The sequence below is a fragment of the Equus caballus genome, chromosome 18 (genome assembly GCF_041296265.1).
Source record: "Equus caballus isolate H_3958 breed thoroughbred chromosome 18, TB-T2T, whole genome shotgun sequence".
Taxonomy (NCBI): domain Eukaryota; kingdom Metazoa; phylum Chordata; class Mammalia; order Perissodactyla; family Equidae; genus Equus; species Equus caballus.
The window spans coordinates 56,485,550-56,509,485 of NC_091701.1; the positions used below are offsets into that span (position 1 = coordinate 56,485,550).

The 23,936-nt window shown below is 35.7% G+C and overlaps 1 protein-coding gene across 3 annotated transcripts in view; it reads left to right on the top strand.

Moving 5' to 3' along the window:
• The window catches only part of AGPS (alkylglycerone phosphate synthase), a 139,449-nt gene that overhangs the window by 43,297 nt on the left and 72,216 nt on the right, over positions 1 to 23,936 (top strand). For all 3 annotated transcript variants that reach the window (XM_023622056.2, XM_070241276.1, XM_070241275.1), the window contains 4 exons: positions 7,100 to 7,171; positions 8,718 to 8,797; positions 10,509 to 10,589; positions 23,194 to 23,319. In XM_023622056.2, coding sequence (XP_023477824.2) covers positions 7,100 to 7,171; positions 8,718 to 8,797; positions 10,509 to 10,589; positions 23,194 to 23,319 — 359 coding nt within the window. The remainder of the gene's footprint in view (positions 1 to 7,099; positions 7,172 to 8,717; positions 8,798 to 10,508; positions 10,590 to 23,193; positions 23,320 to 23,936) is intronic.

Genomic DNA, 23,936 nt, shown 5'->3' on the forward strand with positions numbered 1-23,936 from the left:
ATTTTTAGCTTTTTGAGGAATCTCCATACTGTTTTCCATAGTGGCTGCACCAGTTTGCATTCCCACCAACAGTGTATGAGGGTTCCTTTTTCTCCACAACCTCTCCAACATCTGTTACTATTAGTTTTAGATATTTTTGTCATTCTAATGGGTGTAAGGTGATATCTTAGTGTAGTTTTGATTTGCATTTCCCTGATGATCAGCGATGATGAGCATCTTTTCATGTGCCTATTGGCCATCCGTATGTCTTCGTTGGAGAAATGTCTGTTCATGTCTCCAGCCCATTTTTTGATTGGGTTGTTTGATTTTTTGTTGTTGAGTTGTGTGAGTTCTTTATATATTATCGATATTAAGCCTTTGTCAGATATATGACTTGCAAATATTTTGTCCCACTTAGTGGGTTGTTTTTTGTTTCAATCCTGTTTTCATTTGCCTTGAAGAAGCGCTTTAGTCTGATGAAGTCCCATTTGTTTATTCTTTCTATTGTTTCCCTTCTCTGAGAAGACATGGTGTCCGAAAAGATCCTTTTAATACTGATGTCAAAGAGTGTACTGCCTACGTTTTCTTCTAGAAGCCTTATGGTTTCAGGTCTCACCTTTAGGTCTTTGATCCATTTTGAGTTTATTTTGGTGAATGGTGCGAAAGAATGGTCAATTTTCATTCTTTTACATATGGCTTTTCAGTTTTCCCAGCACCACTTGTTGAAAAGACTTTCTTTTCTCCATTGTATGCCCTCAGCTCCTTTGTCGAAGATAAGCTGTCCATAGATGCGTGGTTTTATTTCTGGGCTTTCAATTCTGTTCCATTGATCTGTGCACCTGTTTTTGTACCAGTACCATGCTGTTTTGATTACTGTAGCTTTGTAGTATGTTTTGAAGTCAGGGATTGTGATGCCTCCCGTTTTGTTGTTTTTTCTCAGGATTGCTTTAGCAGTTCGGGGTCTTTTGTTGTCCCATATGAATTTTAGGATTCTTTGTTCTAATTCTGTAAAGAATGTCATTGGGATTCTGATTGGGATAGCGTTGAATCTGTAGATTGCTTTAGGTAGAACGGACATTTTAACTATGTTTATTCTTCCAATCCATGTACATGAAATGTCTTTCCATCTCCTTATGTCATCATCTAATTCTCTCAGAAAGGCCTTGTAATTTTCATTATATAGGTCCTTCACTTCCTTAGTTAAATTTACCCCGAGGTATTTTATTCTTTTTGTTGCGATTGTGAATGGTATTGTGTTATTGAGTTCTTTTTCTGTTAGCTCGTTGTTAGAATATAGAAATGCTACTGATTTATGCAAATTGACTTTGTACCCTGCAACTTTACTGTAGTTGTTGATTACTTCTAAGAGTTTTCCAATGGATTCTTTGGGGTTTTCTATATATAAGATCATGTTGTGTGCAAACAGCGAGAGTTTCACTTCTTCCTTCCCTATTTGGATTCCTTTTATTCCTTTTTCTTGCCTGATTGCTCTGGCCAGGACCTCCAGTACTATGTTAAATAAGAGTGGTGCTAGAAGGCATCCTTGTCTCATTCCTGTTTTCAGGGGGATGGCACTCAGTTTTTGCCCATTGAGTATGATGTTGGCTGTGGGTTTGTCATATATGGCCTTTAATATGTTGAGGTAATTCCCTTCTTTGCCCATTTTGTTCAGAGTTCTTATCATAAATGGCTGTTGGATCTTGTCAAATGCTTTCTCTACATCTATTGAGATGATCATGTGGTTTTTATTCCTCAGTTTGTTGATGTGGTGTATCATGTTGATTGATTTGCGGATGTTGAACCATCCCTGTGTCCCTGGTATGAATCCCACCTGATCATGATGTATGATCCTTTTGATGAATTGCTGAATTCTGGTGGCCAAAATTTTGTTTAGAATTTTTGCATCTATGTTCATCAGTGACATTGGCCTGTAGTTCTCTTTTTTCGTGGTGTCCTTGTCAGGCTTTGGTATCAGCGTGATGTTGGCCTCATAGAATGTGTTAGGAAGTGTTCCATGCTCCCTAATTTTTTGGAATAGCTTGAAAAGGATAGGTATTAAATCCTCTCTGAAAGTTTGGTGGAATTCCCCAGGAAAGCCATCTGGTCCTGGAGTTTTATTCTTTGGGATGTTTTTGATTGCTGTTTCAATCTCTTTCCTTGTGATTGGTCTGTTCAAATTGTCCACTTCTTCTTGAGTGAGCTTTGGGAGATTGTAGGAGTCCAAGAATTTATCCATTTCCTCTAGGCTATCCATTTTGTTGGCGTATAGTTTTTCATAGTAGTCTCTTATAATCCGTTGTATTTCTGCAGAGTCTGTTGTTATTTCTCCTCTTTCATTTCTGATTTTGTTTATTTGAGCTTTCTCCCTTTTTTTCTTTGTAAGTCTGGCTAGGGGTTTGTCAATTTTATTTATCTTCTCAAAGAACCAGCTCTTGGTTTCAGTGATCCTTTCTACTGCCTTTTTCGTTTCAATAGCATTTCTTTCTGCTCTGATTTTTATTATTTCTCTCCTTCTGCTGACTTTGGGCTTTATTTGTTCTTCTTTCTCTAATTCAGTTAGGTGTAGTTTAAGATCGCTTATTTGGGATTTTTCTTGTTTGTTAAGATGTGCCTGTATTGCGATGAACTTTCCTCTTAATACAGCTTTTGCTGAATCCCATATGAGTTGGTATGGCATGTTACCATTTTCATTTATTTCCAGGTATTTTTTGATTTCTTCTTTAATTTCTTCAATGATCCATTGCTTGTTCAGTAGTGTATTGTTTAGTCTCCACATCCTTGTGCCTTTCTCAGCTTTTTTCTTGTAATTAATTTGTAGCCTTATAGGATTATGATTGGAGAAGATGCTTGTTATTATTTCAATTTTTTTAAATTTGTGGAGGCTTGCCTTGTTTCCCAACATATGGTCTATCCTTGAGAATGTTCCATGTGCACTTGAGAAGAATGTGTATTCTGCTGTTTTAGGATGAAGTGATCTATATATGTCTATTAAGTCCAATTGTTTTAGTTTTTCGTTTAGCTCCACTATTTCCCTGTTGATTTTCTGTCTGGATGATTTGTCCATTGATGTGAGTGGGGTGTTTAGGTCCCCTACTATTATTCTGTTGTTTTTAACATCTTCCTTTAGGTCTGTTAATAGTTGGTTTATGAACGTTGGTGCTCCTATGTTGGGTGCATAGATATTTATAAGCATTATTTCTTCTTGATGAAGTGTCCCTTTGATCTTATATATTGTCCCTCTGTGTCTCTCTTTACCTGCCTTATTTTTAAATCTGTTTTGTCTGATATAATAATTGCAACACCTGCTTTCTTTTGCTTGCTGTTAGCTTGAAGTATTGTCCTCCACCCCTTCACTCTGAGCCTTTGTTTGTCCTTGGGGCTGAGGTGTGTTTCCTGGAGGCAGCAAATTGTTGGATCTTGTTCTTTAATCCATTTTGCCACTCTGTGTCTTTTTATTGGAGAGTTCAATCCATTTACATTGAGGGTGATTATTGATGCATGTGGACTTAATGCTGTCAATCTGTTGTTCGTTATCTGGTTTTCCTGCGTTACCTTTGTTTCTTGTCCTGTGTGTTTTAGCCTACCCATTGACTACTGCAATTTCTTATGCTGGGTTTCTTAGATTTTTCCTTATTTATGTTTTGTGGCTCTGTTCTGTTTTTTAGTATAGTGGCTACCCTGAAGTTTGTATTTAGAATCTCATGTATAATATAGTCTGTTCTCTGGTGGTCTCTTACTTACTTGGCCTAGACTGATTTAGTCCCTTTGCTCTTCCCCTCCTAAATTATTATTTTGATTTCTTATTCCAACTCGTGTTATGAGTTTGTAGTTAGAGTGATAAGATCGTCTTTGCTTTGGTAGTTTCCTTACCTTTATCCTAATGCTATAGTTGAATATTTGCTATCCTATTCTGGTTCTATCTCTCTGTCTCCCTACTCTGTGGTTTGTGACCCCTTTCTCCCTTTTTTCTTTTATCAGGTATGAGAGCCTTCTTGAGGATTTCTTGTAGTGGAGGATTTTTGGTTACAAATTCCCTTAACTTTGGTTTGTCTGGAAAAGATTTAATTTCTCCCTCATATCTGAAGGATATTTTTGCTGGATAGAGTATTCTTGGCTGAAGATTTGTATCTTTTAGAGTTTTGAATATGTCACTCCATTCTCTCCTAGCTTGTAAGGTTTCTGCAGAGAAATCCGCTGAAAGTCTGATAGGAGTTCTTTTGTAGGTTATTTTCTTCTGTCTTGCTGCCCTGAGTATTCTTTCTTTGTCTTTCACTTTTGCCATTTTTACTACTATATGCCTCGCAGTAGGTCTTTTTACATTGACAAATATAGGAGATCTGAAAGTTTCCTCTGCACACATTTCTCCCTCAATCCCTAGATTTGGGAAGTTCTCTTTTATAATTTCATTAAGCACACTTTCTGCTCCATTTTCCTTTTCCATGTTCTCAGGAATTCCTATGATCCTTAAATTCTTTCTCCTCATTGAATCCGCTATCTCTCTGATATTTTCCTCATTCTTTTTAATTCTTAGTTCTCTTTCTTCCTCTGTCTGGAGCCATCCAGCCAGTCTATCTTTGATTATGCTGATTTTCTCCTCTATGGTGTCTACACAGGCATTCAGGGAATCCGTATTCTGTTTTATCTGGTCCATTGTATTTTTCATCTCTAGTAATTCTGTTTGATTCTTCTTTATATTTTCAATCTCTTTTGTGAAGTAACTCCAGAACTCATTGGCTTGTTTCTCTTTCTCTCTACCTCATTGAGTTTTTTGATGATAGCTACTCTGAACTCATTTTCACTTAGTTTACCTATTTCCAAGTCCTCAGGACTTAATTCTGTGTTTTTATTGTTTTCCTTCTGGTCTGGAGCTTTTATAAATTGCTGGATGGTAGAGGAGTGGTTTTTGCACATGATGGTTGTATTTGGTTGCGGTTACAGCCTGTCGCCACTAGATGGGGGTTGAGAGCCACACGTTCTGAGCCCTCCACCTTCAGGCAAGATGGCGGCACCCAGCACGGGTTGTGGGGGAGGGCACTTTCTCTTGCCTACAAATCTGGATTTGGATTAGCTCTCGTTCTCTGGTCTCCTGGGGCCCTGGCGTGATGGGGTCCCTGCACACGGAAGCGTTCCCTCATCACCGGGTTTCCACTGCACCGGCGGCGGGAGTCCTGGACAATCCGCTGGTCACACAGCCCCTCACCGCTCCTTCCCTCACTTGCGGCATCAATCCCAGTCTCTAGGGGAGGGAGCGAAGTTTTCTCTTACCCTGTTCTATCTCCTCTGAGGGCAGCTACAGCCTCTCCATTCTCTGTCTTCTTATTCTGTAGGTCTTTGACGGTCTTGGCATTAGGGGTCATTGGTTGAAATTCAGTTTTTCCGTTTCTTTGGTTGTATTTTGGAGGGGCGAGAGTCCTGGGTCAGGTCACCCTGCCATTTCGCTCTGCCTCCTCTCCTTGTTAAAGGTTTTTAGCAAACGTCTTCACATATTTTATTAATTGCTAATGAGCTAGTATTCCATTTAGTAAAAATTTTTACCACAAACAGTAAAGCTTTATAAGCTTAATCTGAAAGCTTGAAAGTAGATTTTCATTAAAAATTGGAATGATACAAATGACATATATTCCTAGTTTTAAGCAAACCTGGGGAATGATAATTATAACTTTTATAGAACAGTATTTTTACTTTCATAAATGGATGTTCTCATATATTTTCCTTTGCATCTTTATTTCCCTTTCAGGGTCTTGTTTTTATACTCGATTTTTGCATGGTTTCCTTGCCTCATCTCTTTCTCCTTCATGCCATTCCCTGTTTTGTCAGAAGGTTGATTTTTCTAAAATACTCTGTTTGCCATATTGTTCCGCTCCTTAATGCCCTATTGCTAGTCAAATTGAGTCTTAGCATCTCTTGCTATGTGTTTAAAGTCTTCTGCAGTCAGATTTTTTTTGCTGATGAAGATTTGTCCTGAGCTAACATCCATTGCCAATCTTCCTCTCTTTTGTTAAGGAAGATTTGTCCTCAGCTATCTGTGGCCAATCTTCCTCTATTTTGTATGTGAGCCAGCACAGCATGGCCACTTAGGAGTGGTGTAGGTCCACGCTCAGGAAACGAACCTGGGCCACTGAAGTGGAGCTTGCTAAACTTAACCGTTAGGCCACAGGGGCTGGCCCTGCAGTCAGATTTTTGTTACTTATATATAACTTTTACACTGAGAGAGAGTACCCTTCAGTTGTGTACAATAGAAGGGAATTCATATGCAGTATATTTTGTATAATATTTTAAAATTTGTTTAAAAAACAGAGTAAAGGATCATGAAGGGGTGCAAAAATTAATAGTGGAAAGTATGATGAGATACATGATGTTTACATAGTCTACGTATCTCCTGACAAGATACTGTTAATTATAGTATTCCTGTCATGGAGAAACCAGCAGATACTATATAAGCAAATGATGAAAGTTAACATTACCAGAAGGAGACTTGTCTGCATCATGAGCCTCCAGATATCACACACTAAGAAAGGCACAGTGTCACTTCTGTGGAATTCCTGCTGAAATGTATAACCTGAATTTAATTATTTGGAAACATACAAACCCAAATTGAGGGACATTCTGTGAAGTAATGACCAATGCTCTTCAAAAGTGTCAAGGTCATGAAAGTCAAAGATAGACTGAGGAACTGTCTTAGATTAAAGAAGACTAAGGAGACATGACAACTAAATGGAGTGTGTGATCCTGGTCCAGAAAACAGAATGTTAGTGGAACAATTGGCAAAGTTTGAGTAAGGTCTGTAGATTAGTTAAAAGTATTGTAACAATAGTATGGTATTAGTGTCAGTTGATTTGACAATTAAATTATAATTATGTAAGATGTTAATATTTCCAGTGGCTGGGTGAAGGAGATTCTTTGTACCATTTTTGCAACTTTTTTGTAAGTATGAAATTATTTCAAAATGACAAGTTAAACAGGTAAGTAATAAAGTTTGTTTTAATATAGCTATTTAACGTGTTAGTGAGTGAGTAAATGAAGACAGTTTAGACACTAAAGAACTTTATAGACCCTTATTTTGCAGCATGACACAGATTTTATGTGTGTCTTTTTGATTAATTTTCTCTTTTTTCAACAGCGTGTCATGATGATGTAGTTAAGATTGTGAATCTAGCGTGCAAATATAACCTTTGTATCATACCAATTGGTGGTAGGTATTGTGCCTTTTGAATTTTACTATAATGTAAATTTGTTCTTTTTATTTAAAATGTTTGTATTGTAAATATCTGTGCCATCCCACTAAAAAAAACATTCTTGAAATTATGATATGGTTATTCTGAAAATTGGTTTATGCTGATTATTTCTGTTCTGAGTAGATCTACCTAAACTATTTGAGACATGATGTACCTACCCTTAGTACATGGCTTCTTTCCCTATGGATCCTAGTTAAAGCTGTGACTTAATGCCTAACTAAGAAAATGTACCTGATTTAGTAATGACTTTCTAGGCTGTATCGTTTTGGAGAGAATATTATTTTTCAAAGCCTAAAATATACCCAACATAAACCTTTGAGAAGGAATGCTACACAGTGTAGAAGATAAATCAGGACAATGATGATTAAATCATAATATCTTTTAATACCGAAAGTTGATATTGTTTGCATTTTAAGACAAATTTGATCTCTTGATCTTTGATTAACCACATTGTTTTAACAACTTATGCACGCCAAAGGAAATTGCCTTCGCTGATTGAATTGGCATTGATGGAATGGAAATAGGACCCCAACAAATCAGAAGTTCCACTCCTTCTTCAGCTGATACTTTGTTGAATTTATGCAAAAAAGGCACTACAGTATGGCTTTTAATGAAATATTTTTCTGATTTCAAATGGCTGTGACAGCAAATAGTGGTTAACTGATCACAGGCGTGTTCATAACTGGCAATTTATGGTCTTACCTTGTAAAATTGAGGTGAACCTTGTAGATCAACATTCTGTATAATTCTTACCTTGTATCAAGATGAGTTCCACATGTTTTCTGTCCAAAACACATGGAAATACCAATTAAGAATTTATTCTGATAAATGGTGATACAGATCTGGTTAAGAACTAAGAACACCATATTGTTCTGTATTGGTATCAGGAGAGCATTTTTCCTTTGATAACAAATGTTAATGGAAAACAGAAGTACTACATTGTTTAAGTACTTCTGTGTATTATTTATTCTATATTAAAATCACTTTTTTACTGAAGAACATATAAATTAATTTTTTAATAGCATATAATCTGGGCAATTTTAGCACATTTATATTCTTTTGTGTGGGAATATAAGATATTATTTTAAGTGATAAATGAATGTCATAATTTTTGTAGAAAGGAGGTAATGATGTCTCTAGTTGTATAGGATGGGTTTTTTGTCTTTTAAGCTCTCTCTCCACAGTAATCATTAGCTTAGAACTTTTCTAATTCATGTTTTTGGAGTTCCACAAATTGCTAGGGGCTTCACTTGAGTGTGCCCAGGGGATGAAGCCATACCCCATTGCTTTCAGCTCCATAATATTTCTTCATTTTGGCAAGCAGCATAAAATAAAGGTGAGTTTGCTTTTAGTGTGTTAGCATTTGCAAAGTACATTTTGCAAAGTAGAAATCGGTATTACTTTTCTAGCAGGCCTGTCTGTATGCTTTATATTAGGGATTTGCCCTAGAAATGTAGCTAGAAATAAAATATTTAAACATAACGTTTTTTCCTATTTTGGCAGGAGGAACAAGTGTTTCGTATGCCCTGATGTGTCCTGCAGATGAGACAAGAACAATTATTTCTTTGGATACTTCACAAATGGTACATGATAATTTAAGATGTATTTGGAGATAACGTTTGATTTAAAAAATTACTTTTAGGGACTGGCCCAGTGATATAGTGGTTAAGTTTGTGCCCTCCACTTTGGTGGCCTGGGGTTCGCTGGTTCAGATCCCAGGCGTGGACCTACACATCGTTCATCAAGCTAGGCTGTGACAGCATCCCACATACAAAATAGAGGAAGGTTGGCACAGATGTTAGCTCAGGGCCACTCTTCCTCAGCAAAAAGAGGAGGATTGGCAGTAGATGTTACCTCAGGGCTTCCTTACACACACACACAAATATCTTTATGGCTCAGTTATCATTAAAAAGGTATATTCTCCACTTTGTTTTAAATTTGTTTCATCATTGTATTTTGCTCTTGTCTTCAGACCTCCAAAAGCTAAGTTCACTTGTACTCTTAGGCACATATCTTGATGGATTCTACCAAATTGGCATGTGAAAATTGATAATTTGAGAAGCATAGCTTAGAATAGTGATACAAAAGAAGACCTGATTTGTATTATTAGAAAAGAAAATCAATAATATCAGTTGAAGTTAATTTGAATCACCAACACTTACTTGTCCTCCCTATTTTTACTAATGGTGTTGTAGTTTTGCTTGTGGAAGAATAGAGGAGTTAACTAATTTTAGTGATAGGATTACTTTTTGAAGTTTTGGCTCATTGTGGTCCAAGAGTTGGATATTGTGCCATGTTAAAGTTTTAATTTGGGTATGAACTTAATCTTTGTGTAGTCAACATTTTTCCTGGTTACATATTCTTCCATTATAAAGACATTTTAAAAGTTTATTATTTATTTATTTAGTTAATTTGAAGTTTTCAAACATGAAAGCAGAAAGAAACGTATATTCATTCTCTAGATTAAATAATTATTAACATTTTGTCATATTGGCTTATCTTTCTTTTTTTCTCTACTATTATGAAGCAAATCATGATATTATGCTACTTTACACCTAAATATTTCTGTGTATCTTTTAAAAAGGACATTTTCTCACTCTATTATTATCACTCCTGGCAAGATTAAAAGTATTTCTTTGTATCACTTAATATTTAGTTTACATTCAACTTTTCCAGTTATCTCAAAATGGTCTTTATTTTACAGTTCATTTGTTTAAATGGGGATTCAGACATTGCCTAAAGATGCGTTTCGCAGAATGTATCCCCATAGATGTATAACTGTGCTATATTCAAGTGTCTTTGCAGTGTCTTTTTCTACTCTCATGGTGGCCATCTTCTGATATTCTTAAATAAGATGTGATTGCTAACTATTAATAGAGTAGATACTATTTGCAGAATGCCGGGAACTGTATATGCTAAGCTTTTTATGTACAGTATCTCATTTAATCCTTACATCAACCCTGTGAATAGGTATTACTATCCTCACTTTACAAATGAGGAAACACTAAGCTTAGACAGTTAAATAATTTGACTAAGGTAAGAAGTAGAGTTTAATTCCAATTAATATCTGAATAAAGGCAGTCTATGTTTTAAACCAACTCCTGCGTGATATACTGCCTATATTACTATGTCTGTCATGTTGTACAGTCAAGGATAAGTGGAGCTTTCTAGTGTAGGTAACCCTACTTGCTTGATTACTGTCTTGTCACTTGCTGTTTTGAGTTAGGAAGTTATATTTCCTCAGAAAATGTCAGTAATTCATGGAGATGAGACTTCTTTCTTCCTTTGCAACAGAATCGAATCCTCTGGGTTGATGAGAATAATCTGACAGTTCACGTAGAAGCTGGCATAACAGGACAAGAGTTGGAGAGACAGGTATGTTATTTCTTTAATTAGGAGTTCCAAAACTGCGATGTTTCAAGACCCCTCTATGAATGAAGTACCTTTCATAGTACATTCACTGAATGAGTTTGTTCAATTTCTATTGTGGGTCAGGCACTGAATTAGATACTGGAGGACACAGTAGTGAATAAGACAGCATCCCCTACCCTTGGAAAGATTATGTTATATTACCACAGAAAGTTAGGTATATAGACAGTTATGACTCAGGGTGAGAATTGCTAGGTGAAGGCTAGCTGCAGGGTGTTAGGCTCATCAAATGGGGTTGGGCGGAAGGATTTGAACAAAGAAGGTATCAGAGGGCGTGGCATTTAAAACGAGATCTCAGGAAGAGTGAGAATTAGCAAAAGAGGTAGGGGGTGGGGAGAAGAGTCCAGTCAGAGGAAGCAGCATGAGGCTTTAAGGGCAGCTGTTGCTTTTGGGGGCCTGCAGATAGCTGAGTATGGCTGAGGTCTAGTGTGTATATATGAGAGGACACACATTCTTGGTGTTTGTATATTGGATGGGTATATATGTATAGCAGTGGTAAAGGATGAAGCCAGGAAATACGAAGAGGTCAGATCGTAAAGGGCTTTATAAAGCCCCTTTTAAAAGTTTGCACTTTACCTTTGTACTTAGTTCTGGCTAGCTAGTGTGTGGAGGGGGATGGGGCACGTAAGGATGTGTTAAGAGGCTGCTGCAATAATTCAGGCAAGAGCTAGTGATCTGAAATAAAGTAGTAAGAATGGAGCAAAATGGGACAAATTGGACATAGAATTCTCAGAAGTTGATCATAAGTTGGACCATCTGGGTAGATGTTGATATTTGCTATTCATTGAACTTTTCAATGCGTAATTTCATTGAAACCTGCTCATCTCATGAGTTAGTCCTTGGAGTCCTTATATCACTTTTTTTTGGAATCTAATGAAGTCTTAGGAAACTTCAGCTTCCTTTCATGGATTCTAAGCAGGTAATTATTAAAATGTGTTGATTCCTGGGGCTGGCCCCGTGGCCGAGCGGTTAAGTTCGTGCGCTCCACTGCAGGCGGCCCAGTGTTTCGTTGGTTCGAATCCTGGGCGCGGACATGACACTGCTCATCAAACCACGCTGAGGCAGCGTCCCACATGCCACAACTAGAAGGACCCACAACAAAGAATATACAACTATGTACCGGGGGGCTTTGGGGAGAAAAAGGAAAAAATAAAATCTTTAAAAAAAAAAAAAATATTAAAAATGTGTTGATTCCTTCAACCTCCTCAAACATGGTCAAGATGACTGTAACTCAGCTTTTGTGAAGAAAATTTCGAAATTTCAATTTGTTAGTGATGTACTGACCACTTTGTTCAACTTGGTTTACAGAGACTCCTCTCCCCTGCCTTTTAACAGAACAAAGAGAAGGATGAGACACACTCATTGATCTTCTCTTATTGTCTTTTTCCTTATTTCTTAGTAAAGAGTTAAATGAAGTTGGTATGCCAGTGACCAATTCTGGATGGAAGTCTTTGAAAAAATTGTTGAACTATTATCTTTATTTTTGATTTTATGCACTAAGAGAGAACCGGAATAAAATTGAACATATTTGTTGAGGCAGTGTTAAAGATCCAGTAAGTCAAGGTTTTACATAAGTCAAGATAATTAGGTTTGTTAATTATTATAGTTTATAATGACTTCATTGGGCAGAATAATAGTATTTAATGAAAAAACCTGTAAAAAGTTTTGTATTTGTCTTCCATTATGCCTGAATGAGGTATTATCAACACAGCAATTTTTTTTATAGCAAAGAATGGCCTTTCATGTCTCTAGTTTTATATCCTTTATTATAGCATTTGATGTAGTATTTTAACCTTTCCAAGTTTTTTTTTTTTTTGAAAGGTTAGAATTAAAATTCAAGGAACATATTTCCTTGAAATTTAAATGACATTTTCCTAGACTAGGAACTTCTGATATTTTACCTACCAGTTCATTCCCCTAAGTGCCAATATAAAGCTTTCTTTTTTGCATCTAGTAGACTATAAAATAGTTTCTACAGCTGTTTGGATCCCAGTTCAGGTTCTTCCTCATTAAACTTCTGTATCCTTCAGTTTCTTCAGCTGAGGTAACAGCTAAAAGTGTCCTGTTTTTTCCTTCTAGAAATTTTAAAATGACACCAATATAGTAGTTGGGTAGCACAGACTTTAATATCTTTAACTTGTAGATTACATTGATTTTTAATATGTGTAAAATTTAAGGGAGGTCACTAACATGTCAATTATGGACTTTGGGAATTTGTTTCTAGATTTATTAAATCTATAGCTGCTTTATTTTATTAGCCGATAGTCTGAGGACATGTAACATGTTTTTCCCCTTAGGGATTCGTTCCCCTAAGCCTCAGTTTCCTTGTCTATACAATAGAGAGAGTAATTGCTACTTTGTAAGGTTTTTGTTAGGATGAAATAATAATGTAAAGTACCTAGAATTTTTATTCATTCCACTAATTTTTATTGAGTGCTACCTACTTCATTCAAGCACAGCTGACTTTAAATATTCCTTCTATATGCCAGAACTCCCAAATTTATACCATCTCAGACATCTTTCCTGAACGCTAGACTTGTATATCCAGTTGCCTAGTTGATGCCTCCACTTCATATCTAATAGGCATTTCAAACTCAACATTTTAAAAATTGAATTTTCGTTTTCCCTCCACAATTTGCTTATTCTGTAGCCTTCTTATTCTCAGTTTAGGAAATTCAGTTCTTTGGGCAACTTGGGCCAAAATCCTTGAAGTCATTCATTTTTGTTTTGTTTTATAATAATTTCCATTGAGGTATAATTATTATACAATAAATTACACTCATTTCAAATATACAACTTGATAAATTTTGACATATGAATACAGTCATGAAACTGTCACCACAATCAAGATAATAAACACATGTACCAACCCCAAAGGTTTCCTCTTGCCTGTTTATAATCAGTCCTCTTCACACTAACCTTACTCTGCCCCTGGCAATCACTGATCTACTTTCTGTCACTGTAGATTTGTTTAAATGTCCTACAGTTTTATTAAAATCAAATCATGTACTCTTTTTTTGGAGGAATGAGAGTATGACTTCTTTCACTAGGCATAATTGTTTTGAAATTCATGCATGTTGTTGCATGTATCAATAGTTTATTTCTTTTTATTGCTCAGCAATGTTCCATTGTATAGATATACCACTGTTTATCCTTTACTTGTTGAACACTTCGATTATTTCCAGTTTGGGGTTATTACAGATAAAGCTGCTGTGAACATTCATGTGCAAGTCTTTGCGTGGACATGTACTTTCATTTCTCTTGGGTAAATATCTGGAAATGAAATGGCTAAATCATGTGGTAGATATTTAATTACCTTTTTGGAAAACTACCAAACATTTTCCCAGAGTGATTGCATCATTTTATATTCCCACTAGCGCTATATAAGAGTTCTAGTTTCTCTCTGTCTTTGTCAATACTTGTTATTATTAGCCTTCTAAATTTTAGTCATTCTAGTAGGTGTGTTATGGTATCTCATTATGGTTTTAATGTGCATTTCTCTGATGACTAGTGATGCTGAACATCTTTTCAAGTGCTCTTTGCCATCCATATATCTCCTTTAGTGAAGTGTCTGTTCACTGTTCATTGTTGGTCCAATTTTTAAATTGGGTTGTTTGTTTTCTTTTTGAGTTTTGAGAATTCTTTATATGTTCTAGATATAAGTTCTTTTTCAGATATATGCTTTGCAAATGTTTTTTCTCGGTCCATGGCTTGTCTTTTCATTCTCTTAACAGAGTCTTGAAGAGTAGATGTTTTTAATTTTGATGAAGTTCAATGTACTTAATTTTTTACTTTATATATGTTGGTTCTGCTGTCGTATGTAGAAATATTTGCTTAACTTGAGGTTACAAAAAATTTCTCGCATTTGTTTCGCTTTTAGTTTATATTCAAGTCTCTGAGTTTTGAAAATTTTTGAGTTAATTGTTGTGTATGGTGTGAGGAATGGATTGAAGTTCATTTTTTTTGCATATGGATATCCAGCACCATTTGTTGAAAAGACTGTCTTTTCTTCACTGAATTGACTTTTCACAATCATAAAAAAAGTGTTGCCCATATATGTGTGCATCTAGTTCTGGACTCTATTTTGTTCCGTTGATCTATTGTATATCTTTATGCCAGTACCACACTGTTTGGATTATTGTAGCTTTGTCATAAATCTTTTTCAAAGTTTTTTTGCTATTCCAGGTTCTTTGCATTTCCATATGAAGTTTATAGTCATCTTCTCAATTTATGTAAAAAAAAAATTTCTTGGGATTTTGATTGGGATTGCATCAACTCTCTACATCAATTTGGGGAGAACTGACATCTTAACAATATTGATTCTTCTGACCCACGAACATTGTATATCTCTCGTATTTTTAGGTCTGTAATTTCTCTTAGCAGTGTCTTAATAGTTTTAGTGTACAAATATTTCATATTTTTATCAGATTTATCCCTAAGTATTATGTATTTTTGGTGCTATAGTAAATGGTATTTAAAAGTTTTTTCAATTTCTGAGTATTCTTTATTGATTTTTGTATATAGATCTTAATCTAGTAAGCTTGCTAAATTCACTAATTAATTCTAAAAGTTTTCTTGTAGTTCCCATTAGAATTTCTACATGTAGGATCATGTCCTTTGTGAATAAAGACAGTTTTACTTCTTCCTTTCCAATATGTGTGCCTTTATTTCTTTTTCTCACCTGATTAGAACCTCTAATACAGTGTTGAAAAGAGGAGAAAGTGGACATCCTTGTCTTGTTTCTGATTTAAGAGAGATGCACTCAGTCCTTTAAGATGTTAAATATTAAGTATGATGTTATCTATAGTTTTTTTTTTCTTTGTAGATGCCCCTTATCAAGTTGAGAAAGTTTCTTCTATCTTGGTTGGCAGAGAGTTTTTATTAGGAATGGATTTTGGATTTCGTCAAAAGGTTTTTTTGTCTTAAGGTGCAAGTTGAGGTAATTTATGTCAGGCCTTTTCTTCTTTTCTAATATAGGTTTTCAGTACTATAAATTTTCCCCAACTACTGCTTTAGTGGTATCCCACAAATTTGATATGTCTGTTTATTTTCATTCATTTCAAGATATTTTCTGCTTTCCTGTTGATTTTTTTCTTTGACCCATGGGTCCTTACAAGTTATTTAGTTTCTAATGATTGGGGGATTTTCCCAGACATCTTTCTGTTATTGATTTCTATGTTAATTCCATTCAGAAAACATACTTTATATGACTTGAATCCTTTCAAATTAATTGATACTTGTTTTATGGCCCACGATAGGGTCTATCTTGTAAGCATTCCGTGTACACTTGAGAAGAATGTGTCTTCTACTGTTGGTTGGAGTAGTCTATAAATGTCTGTTAAGTCAAAATTAATTTATAGCGTTGTTCAGACCTTCTATGTTTTTTCTATTTTCTGTTTACTTGTTCTATCAATTATCAAGGGGGGAATTAAAACATCCAACTAACATTGTAGATCTGTCTACTTTTTCTTGCAGTTCTATCAGTTTTTACTTCATATGTTTTAAAGCTCTGTTATTAGGGGAATGCTTAGGATTGTTATATTTTCTTGATTAATGAGCCATTTTGTCATTATGAAATGACCTTCTTTCTTCCTGATAATATTTTTGCTCTGAAATCTACTTCATCTGATAGTAAAATAGCCATTCCAGTTTTCTTTTGACTATTGTTAGCATGATATATTTTTTTCCTTTTTTCCTTTTTTTACTTTCAACCAATTTATGTCTTTATATTTAAAGTGCTTTTCTTGTAGACAGCATAAAATTTGGTCTTTTCCTTTTTGTCTAAACTGACAATCTCTACCTTTATTGGCGTATTTAGACCTTTTGCCTTCAGTGTGGTTTATTGATGTGGTTCAGTTTAAGACTGTCATCTTGCTGTTTGTTTTCTATATTTCCCATCTGTTTTTGTCCTTTTCCACATTTATTGCCTTTTTTTGGATTGAATATTTTTTATGATACCGTTTAATCTCCTTTGTTTCTTTATTAGCTATAATTTTTTAAAAGATTTTATTTTTCCTTTTTCTCCCCCAAAATCCCCAGTACATAGCTGTATATTTTTAGTTGTGGGTCCTTCTAGTTGTGGCATGTGGGATGCTGCCTCAGCATGGTTTGATGAGTGGTGCCATGTCCGTGCCCAGGATCTGAACTGGTGAAACCCTGGGCTTCTGAAGTAGAGCGCATGAACTTAACCACTCGGCCACGGGGCCAGCCCATTGTTTTGTTATTTTAAGGGTTGTTTTAGGGTTTATAGTATACATATTTAACTTAAAATAGTCTAACTTCAAGTGATAATATAACACTTCAGAGTTTAGTATAAGAACCTTACAGTATTATGTTTCCCTCTCCTCTTGTCTCCTTTGTGCTATTATTGTCATACATTCTACTTTTATGTATGTTGTAAAGCCTACAGAATATTGTTATTATTTCTGTTGAGACAGTCAGTTATCTTTTAAAAACATTTAAACAATAAGAAAACATCTTACCTATTTGCCCATGTAGTTACCTGCTCTGGTGCCATTAATTCCATCTGATGTTATTTTCCTTCTGCTTAAAGGACTTCTTTTAACATATCTTTAGTGTGGGTCTGCTGTTGATGAATTCTTTCTGCTTTTGTTTGTTTGAAAATGTCTTTACTTCATCTGTTTTTTTTTTAATACTTTATTTTTTTAGAGCAGTTTTAGGTTTACAACAAAATTAAGAGGGAGTACAGAGATGTCCCAGATGCCCCTTGCCCCCACACATGCATAGCTTCCCTGTCCCCTTATCAACATCACTCACCAGAATGGTAGATTTTTTTTTTTACCAAAAATAAACCTGCATTGACACATCATAATTACTCAAAGTCCATAGTTTATCTTAGGGTTCAGTCTTGGTGTTGTACATTCTATGGGTTTGGACAAATGTATAATGGCATATATCCATCATTGTAATATCATACAGAGTAATTTTGCTCCTCTGAAAGTCCTCTGTGCCCTGCCTGTTCATCTCTCTTCTCCCCACCCCTGGCAACCACTGATCTTTTTATTGTCTCCATAGTTTTGCCTTTTCTAGAATTTGATATAGTTGGAATCATAGGTTATGTAGCCTTTTCAGATTGGCTTCTTTCATTTAGTAATATGCATTTAAGGGGACTTGATTTCATTTCATGGCTTGATAGCTCATTTCTCTGAATAATTTTCCATTGTTTGGATGTACCATAGTTTATCTATCCATTTACCTATTGAAGGACATCTTGATTACTTCCAGGGTTTGGCAGTAAGGCTGCTATAAACATGTGTGTGCAGGTTTTTATGTGGACATAAGTTTTCAACTCCTTTGAGTAAATACCAAGGTGCACGATTGCTGGATTATATGGTAAGAGTGTGTTTAGTTTCATAAGAAACCGCCAAACTGTCTTCCAAACTGGCTGTACCATTTTGCATTCCCACCAACATTGTATGAGAGTTCCTGTTGCTCTACCTCCTCACCAGCATTTGGTGTTATCAGTGATGTGGCGTTTGGCCATTCTAATAGGCGTGTAATGGTATCTTCTTTTAAGTCACATTTCCCTTATGATATATAATGTAGATCATCTTTTCATGATTATTTGCTATCTTTGGTGAAGTGTCTGTTAAGGTCTTGGCCTATTTTTTAATTGGGTTGTTTGTTTTATATTGTTGGGTTTTAAGAGTTCTTTATGTATTTTGGGTAATAGTCCTTTATCAGATGTGTGTTTTGCAGATATTTTCTCCCGGCCTGTGGTTTGTCTTCTAATTCTCTTCATATTATCTTTCACATAGCAGAAGTTTTTAATTTTAATGTAGTTCAATTTATCAATTATTTCTTTCACAGATCGTGTCTTTGGTATTGCATCTAAAAAGGCATCAGTATACTCAAGGTCATCTAGGTTTTCTCCTATGTTATGTTTTAGGAGTTTTATAGTTTGTGTTTTACGTTTAGGTCTATGATCCATTTTGAGTTAATTTCTGTGATGGGTGTAAGGTGTGTGTCTGGATTCTTTTTTTTTTGCATGTGGATGTCCAATTGTTCCAGCGCCATCTGTTGAAGAAACTATCCTTGCTCCATTGTATTGCCTTTGCTCCTTTGTCTAAGATAGTTGAGTATATTTATGGGGATCTATTTCTGGGCTTTCTCTTCTGTTCCATTGATCTATTTGTCTATTCTTTCTCCAGTACCACACTGTTTGATTATTTTAGCTTTGTAGTAAGTCTTGAAGTTGGGTAGCGTCCGTCCAATTCCTGGCTCAGTATTGTGTTTGGCTATCCTCGGTCTTTGCCTCTCCTTATAAACTTTAGAATCAGTTTGTCTCTGTCCATAAAATAACTTGCTGGGATTTTGATTGGGATTGCATTAAATCTATAGCTCAGTTTGGGAAGAACTGACATCTTGACAATATTCAGTCTTCCACAAACATACACTATCTTGCTATTTATTTAGTTCTTCTTTGATTTCATTCATCAGAGTTTTGTAGTTTTCCTCATATAGATCTTTTGTGTAATCTTTGTTAGGGTTTATACCTAAGTGTTTAATTTTTTGGGGTGCTAATATATTATGTTTTTCATTTCAAATTCCACTTTATCATTGTTGGTATATGGAAAAGCAATTGACCTTCGTATATTAACCATGTGTCCTGTAACCTTGCTAGAATTGCTTATTAATTTGAGGTTACATTTTTGTTTTTTAAAGATGTTTTAACTGAGTATAGAATTATATATTGACAGTGTCATTTTGTTTTATTCAGTGATATAAAGATATTGCTCCAGTGTCCTCTCATTTCATTGTTTCTGAGGAGAAATGTGTTGTTACCCTTATCTTTATTCCTGTGTACATAATTTTCTTCTTATCACTGGTTGAGCAATTTGATTATTATGGACCTTGGTGTTGTTTCTTATGTTGGGGATTTGTTGAGCTTCTTTGGTTTGTGGGTTTATAGTTTTCATCAAATTTGGAAAATTTTGGCCGTTACTCCTTCAAATATCTGCCCCCTTCCCCTACCTGACCCTTAGGGACTCTCTTTACTTACGTATTAGACTACTTGAAGTTTTACAGCTCACTTTGCTCTTTTCACTTCACTTTTTTCTTTTAGTTTTTGTTGCTATGTCTTGCAGTTTACTAATCTTTTATTTTCCTATGTGTATTCTGCTCTTAATCCCATCAAGCATATTTTATCTCGGACGTTGTCTTTTTCATTTCTATATGTTTGAGTCCTTTTATATCTTCTAGGTCTCTACTTAACTTTTTGAACATATGGAATACAGTTACAGTAACTGTTTTAGCACCCTGGTCAGCTAATTCTAACATCTGTGTTAGTTCCAGGTTAGTTTTATTTATTCACCTCATAATGATTATTTTACTCAGTATGTGTTGTATTTTCCTCCTTCTTTGTATGGTTGGTAATTTTTTATTAGACGCCAACTGTTGTCAATATTATCTTGTTGGGTCTTGGTGTTTTTCAATTCTGTCAATATTCTTGAGCTTTTTTCTGGGATGCAGTTATTTGGAAACAATTTGATCCTTTAGTTCTCGTGGGTTTGGAGCAGTGCTCAGTCTGAGGCTAATCATTTCCCATTACTGAGCAGTGACCTTCCTGGGTTTTCTACCTCATGCTCTGTGAAGGAAGAGTTTCCACAGCCGGGCTGGTGGGATCAGGTACTATTTCTGGCCCTCTGTGAGTGCTGTGAGGTGCTGTTCTCCGATCTCTTTGGAGCACTTTTTCCTCTGGTCCTGGGTAGTTTCCTTACTTGTATGTGCTTTTCAGTACTCTGCCGACTACTGGAGGGGGACCTTTACCGTTCTCCGGGCTCTCTCTGTGCTACTGTCTCCCCTTCAGTGCTTTCTCTTGTGAGTTCTAGACCTTGGTTTCCCACACCTCTAACCCCGTCTCCTCAACTCACAGTGTTTGCCGAGTTCCGCCTGGATTCTCTTCCCTGCGCTGCAGCCTGGAGCAGTAAGCTAGGGGCAGTCGTAGCGCTCACGTCCTTTGTTTGCTTTCTCTTAGGGGTCACTGTTCTTTGTTACCTCATGTCCAGTGTTTGGAAAACTTTAGCTTGCTAAGATTTTTCTGTTTTTTGTCCTTTTCAGGTGGGAGAGTAAATTTAGTCCCTTTTACTTCAACTTGGGTAGAGTTGGACATCCCTGCTCTACTTTGTATTTTTTCCATTACATTTCTCTTCTAATTGTTCTGTATTAATTTAACTATGTTTCTTGTTAATTTCATTTCTCTTCTCTGACTCTATAATACAAGCTCAACAATTTAGGATTTGTTTTGTTTAGTGATGTATCCGAAGCATAGTACATAGTAGTCAGTAAATATTTGTTGTTTCCATATTGAATGAGGACACAGAAGTAAGATAAAGTTCTTATTGCCATCGAGCTTCATGGCGTATAGATGGAGTAGAGAGACTGTTTTATTTTATTAAAAAAAATATTTGGTTAAGTATGGAGTAAATCTATAGACCTTTCTCAATAGATTTTTCTTAGCAGTTAATGGTGTTAACAAACACATAGAATTTTAAAAGGGGAAGCTGCTGAATTTATATGATCATAGATACCATTTATTAAGTACATACTGTATGCCAAGAGTCATTTCTTACTGAATTAGCATACTATAGTATGCACATTTTCTAGCAAGGGTAAATGACAAGTCTCAAGCTCACCTTCTTAACCATTACATTGGGGCTGGCCTGGTGGTGCAGCGGTTAAGTGCGCACGTTCCACTTCAGTGGCCCAGGGTTTGCTGGTTTGGATCCTGGGTGCGTACATAGCACCGCTTGTCAAGCCATGTTGTGGTAGGCGTCCCACATATAAAGTAGAGGAAGATGGGACGGATGTTAGCTCAGGGCCAGTCTTCCTCAGCAAAAAGAGGAGGATTGTCAGCAGATGTTACCTCAGGGCTGATATTCCTCAAAAAAAAAAAGAAACCATTACATTTACCTCACTTACCTAGTAGGAAGTGAGTCAGATTTTCACAAAGAGGTAGATTTATATTGGTTTGCTAGGTAGAGCTCCCTGAGCATAGGGACTGTTTTTTTTGTGTGTGTGTGTCCTTATTTTCATTGCTTTACATAATTTTAGGCTCATAGGAGCTACTAGTAATTGGAGAAGGTAATGAAGTAACCTAGCAGACATAAGAGGCAAATTAATTGTATATCTCATATTGGATATACTTATAGAAATAGTTTAAACGTGTATTTAATGGTTTGATTCTATATAGGTAATGTGGAGATTTCGTCATGAGAATATCTGAAAACTCCCTGTTCAGTGCCTAGCACATTTAAGTTCTCCATGAATAGCTTTTCTTTTTCTTCTCCTAATTTTAGAATAATTAAGTAACAGTAGCCTTTTGAGAGTAAATAATATGAATATAGATTGTTTGGGAGTTAAGGAAGAAATATAAAATAGTGTTCTGATAATCTTCATTTTAACCTGTTCAGTCATGTGTGTAAGCTACTTATTTTGAGGTGGCTATTAACCTTTTAAAATTAAATAAATGTATTGAATATTTAGAAAAAAACATATTATGTAACAATTGATGTATTTTTAAATCTTGTTTTCCTAGCAACAAAATTAGAAAAGAGAAATAGTTTGCATTGCTTGTATGTGAAAGCTAACAAATTATGTTTAACCTAATAGGCTCTCAAATTTTGGATTACAGCTTTTACACCATACTTAGATACGTGCATACAAACATAGCTACATATTCTACATCTTTGTCTGGCTTACTTGAAAAATAGAAGCAATTGCTTAACTGGATGACTATCAAGATGGTCAACACAGATTGATGGGCTTGAGTGCTGTAGACAGTGGGTATGCAGATGGTTGTGTGTGTACCGTTTGACATGAGATGGCTGAATCTTTAAAATGATTTCAGTGGGATGGCTTTGGTGTTGTTGTAGTAAAGGGCATCCATTCAACCTCAGGTGCTGTGCAGATGGTAAAGCCAAGCTAATATAGAAAAATGAGAAACAAGTGACTATTTAATGTACAGGAATGCATGATCTGTGTAACAAATAAATGACGGTATTGCATGCAGGAAACCTAGCCAGATGGCTGTACATTAAAACACATGACTCCTTGAGAGAATTAAGTACAGGCAATTTGCTTGGATTTTCTCCAGGCCTGCTGCATATTATATTAGGGTAGAGAGAACAAGAGATTAAGTGCTTTATTTATTGAAAGTGTTTAGGTGAAGTTGGCAGTTATTTAAGCATAATCTGATCTCCATAAGTATTTAAATTGTCTATTTGTGGGGAAAAAAAAGTAGGGAGGGTAGTTCGCTTTTAAAATAAAAGGATGTAAGGAGTAAGGTTGGCTAGTGAACCTCTGGAAAATAAACTGTCTTTTGGCCCATACTTTTCAGTTTTACAAGATTTTCCACTAGGCAAAAGCTTAAAAATATTTTTGGATAAAAGTATTTCTTTTTCTATGTGGGTTTTAATAGTCCAAATTCCAGTGACATATGGAAATTTTGAAGTGGGAAGAGTTAATGTGTTGAATGCTGTGTGAAATGGGACCATTTTCACTAGTAAAATACCACATTTTTGTTTTTCAGCTTAAAGAAAGTGGTTATTGTACAGGTCATGAACCGGATTCCCTGGAATTCAGCACTGTGGGAGGATGGGTATCTACTCGGGCATCAGGCATGAAGAAGAATATCTATGGCAATATTGAGGACCTGGTAAATTTTTTTCTAGTTATTATATAATAATTCATTAGTATATTAAGATTATTATAAAGTGATTAAAGCCTTTAAAAATTGAGTTGGATGGTAGAGTCCCCCAAAAGTATACCTCTTTTTGATTATAGTCGTGTTGGCTATGTATAATAGAAGCAGTTAAAGGACAGCTGTGGTCATTACTTAAGGATGCTCCTTTTCAAGTGACTGATTTTTAAGCTTGGTAGATATTTCATAGTATCTAACTTATAGAATATATACATATTATTTTATATGCCTCGTGGCACCTTGGTCTTCAACTCTTTCAAGATTTTAGTCCATTTATTTAGGTGATTTTCTCATTGCCATTCTTTTTTTTTTTTTTTTTTTTTTTTTAAAGATTTTATTTTTTCCTTTTTCTCCCCAACGCCCCCCGGTACATAGTTGTGTATTCTTCGTTGTGGGTTCTTCTAGTTGTGGCATGTGGGACGCTGCCTCAGCGTGGTCTGATGAGCAGTGCCATGTCCGCGCCCAGGATTCGAACTAACGAAACACTGGGCCGCCAGCAGCGGAGCGCGCGAACTTAACCACTCGGCCACGGGGCCAGCCCCTCATTGCCATTCTTTTGCCTTAGAAGATTT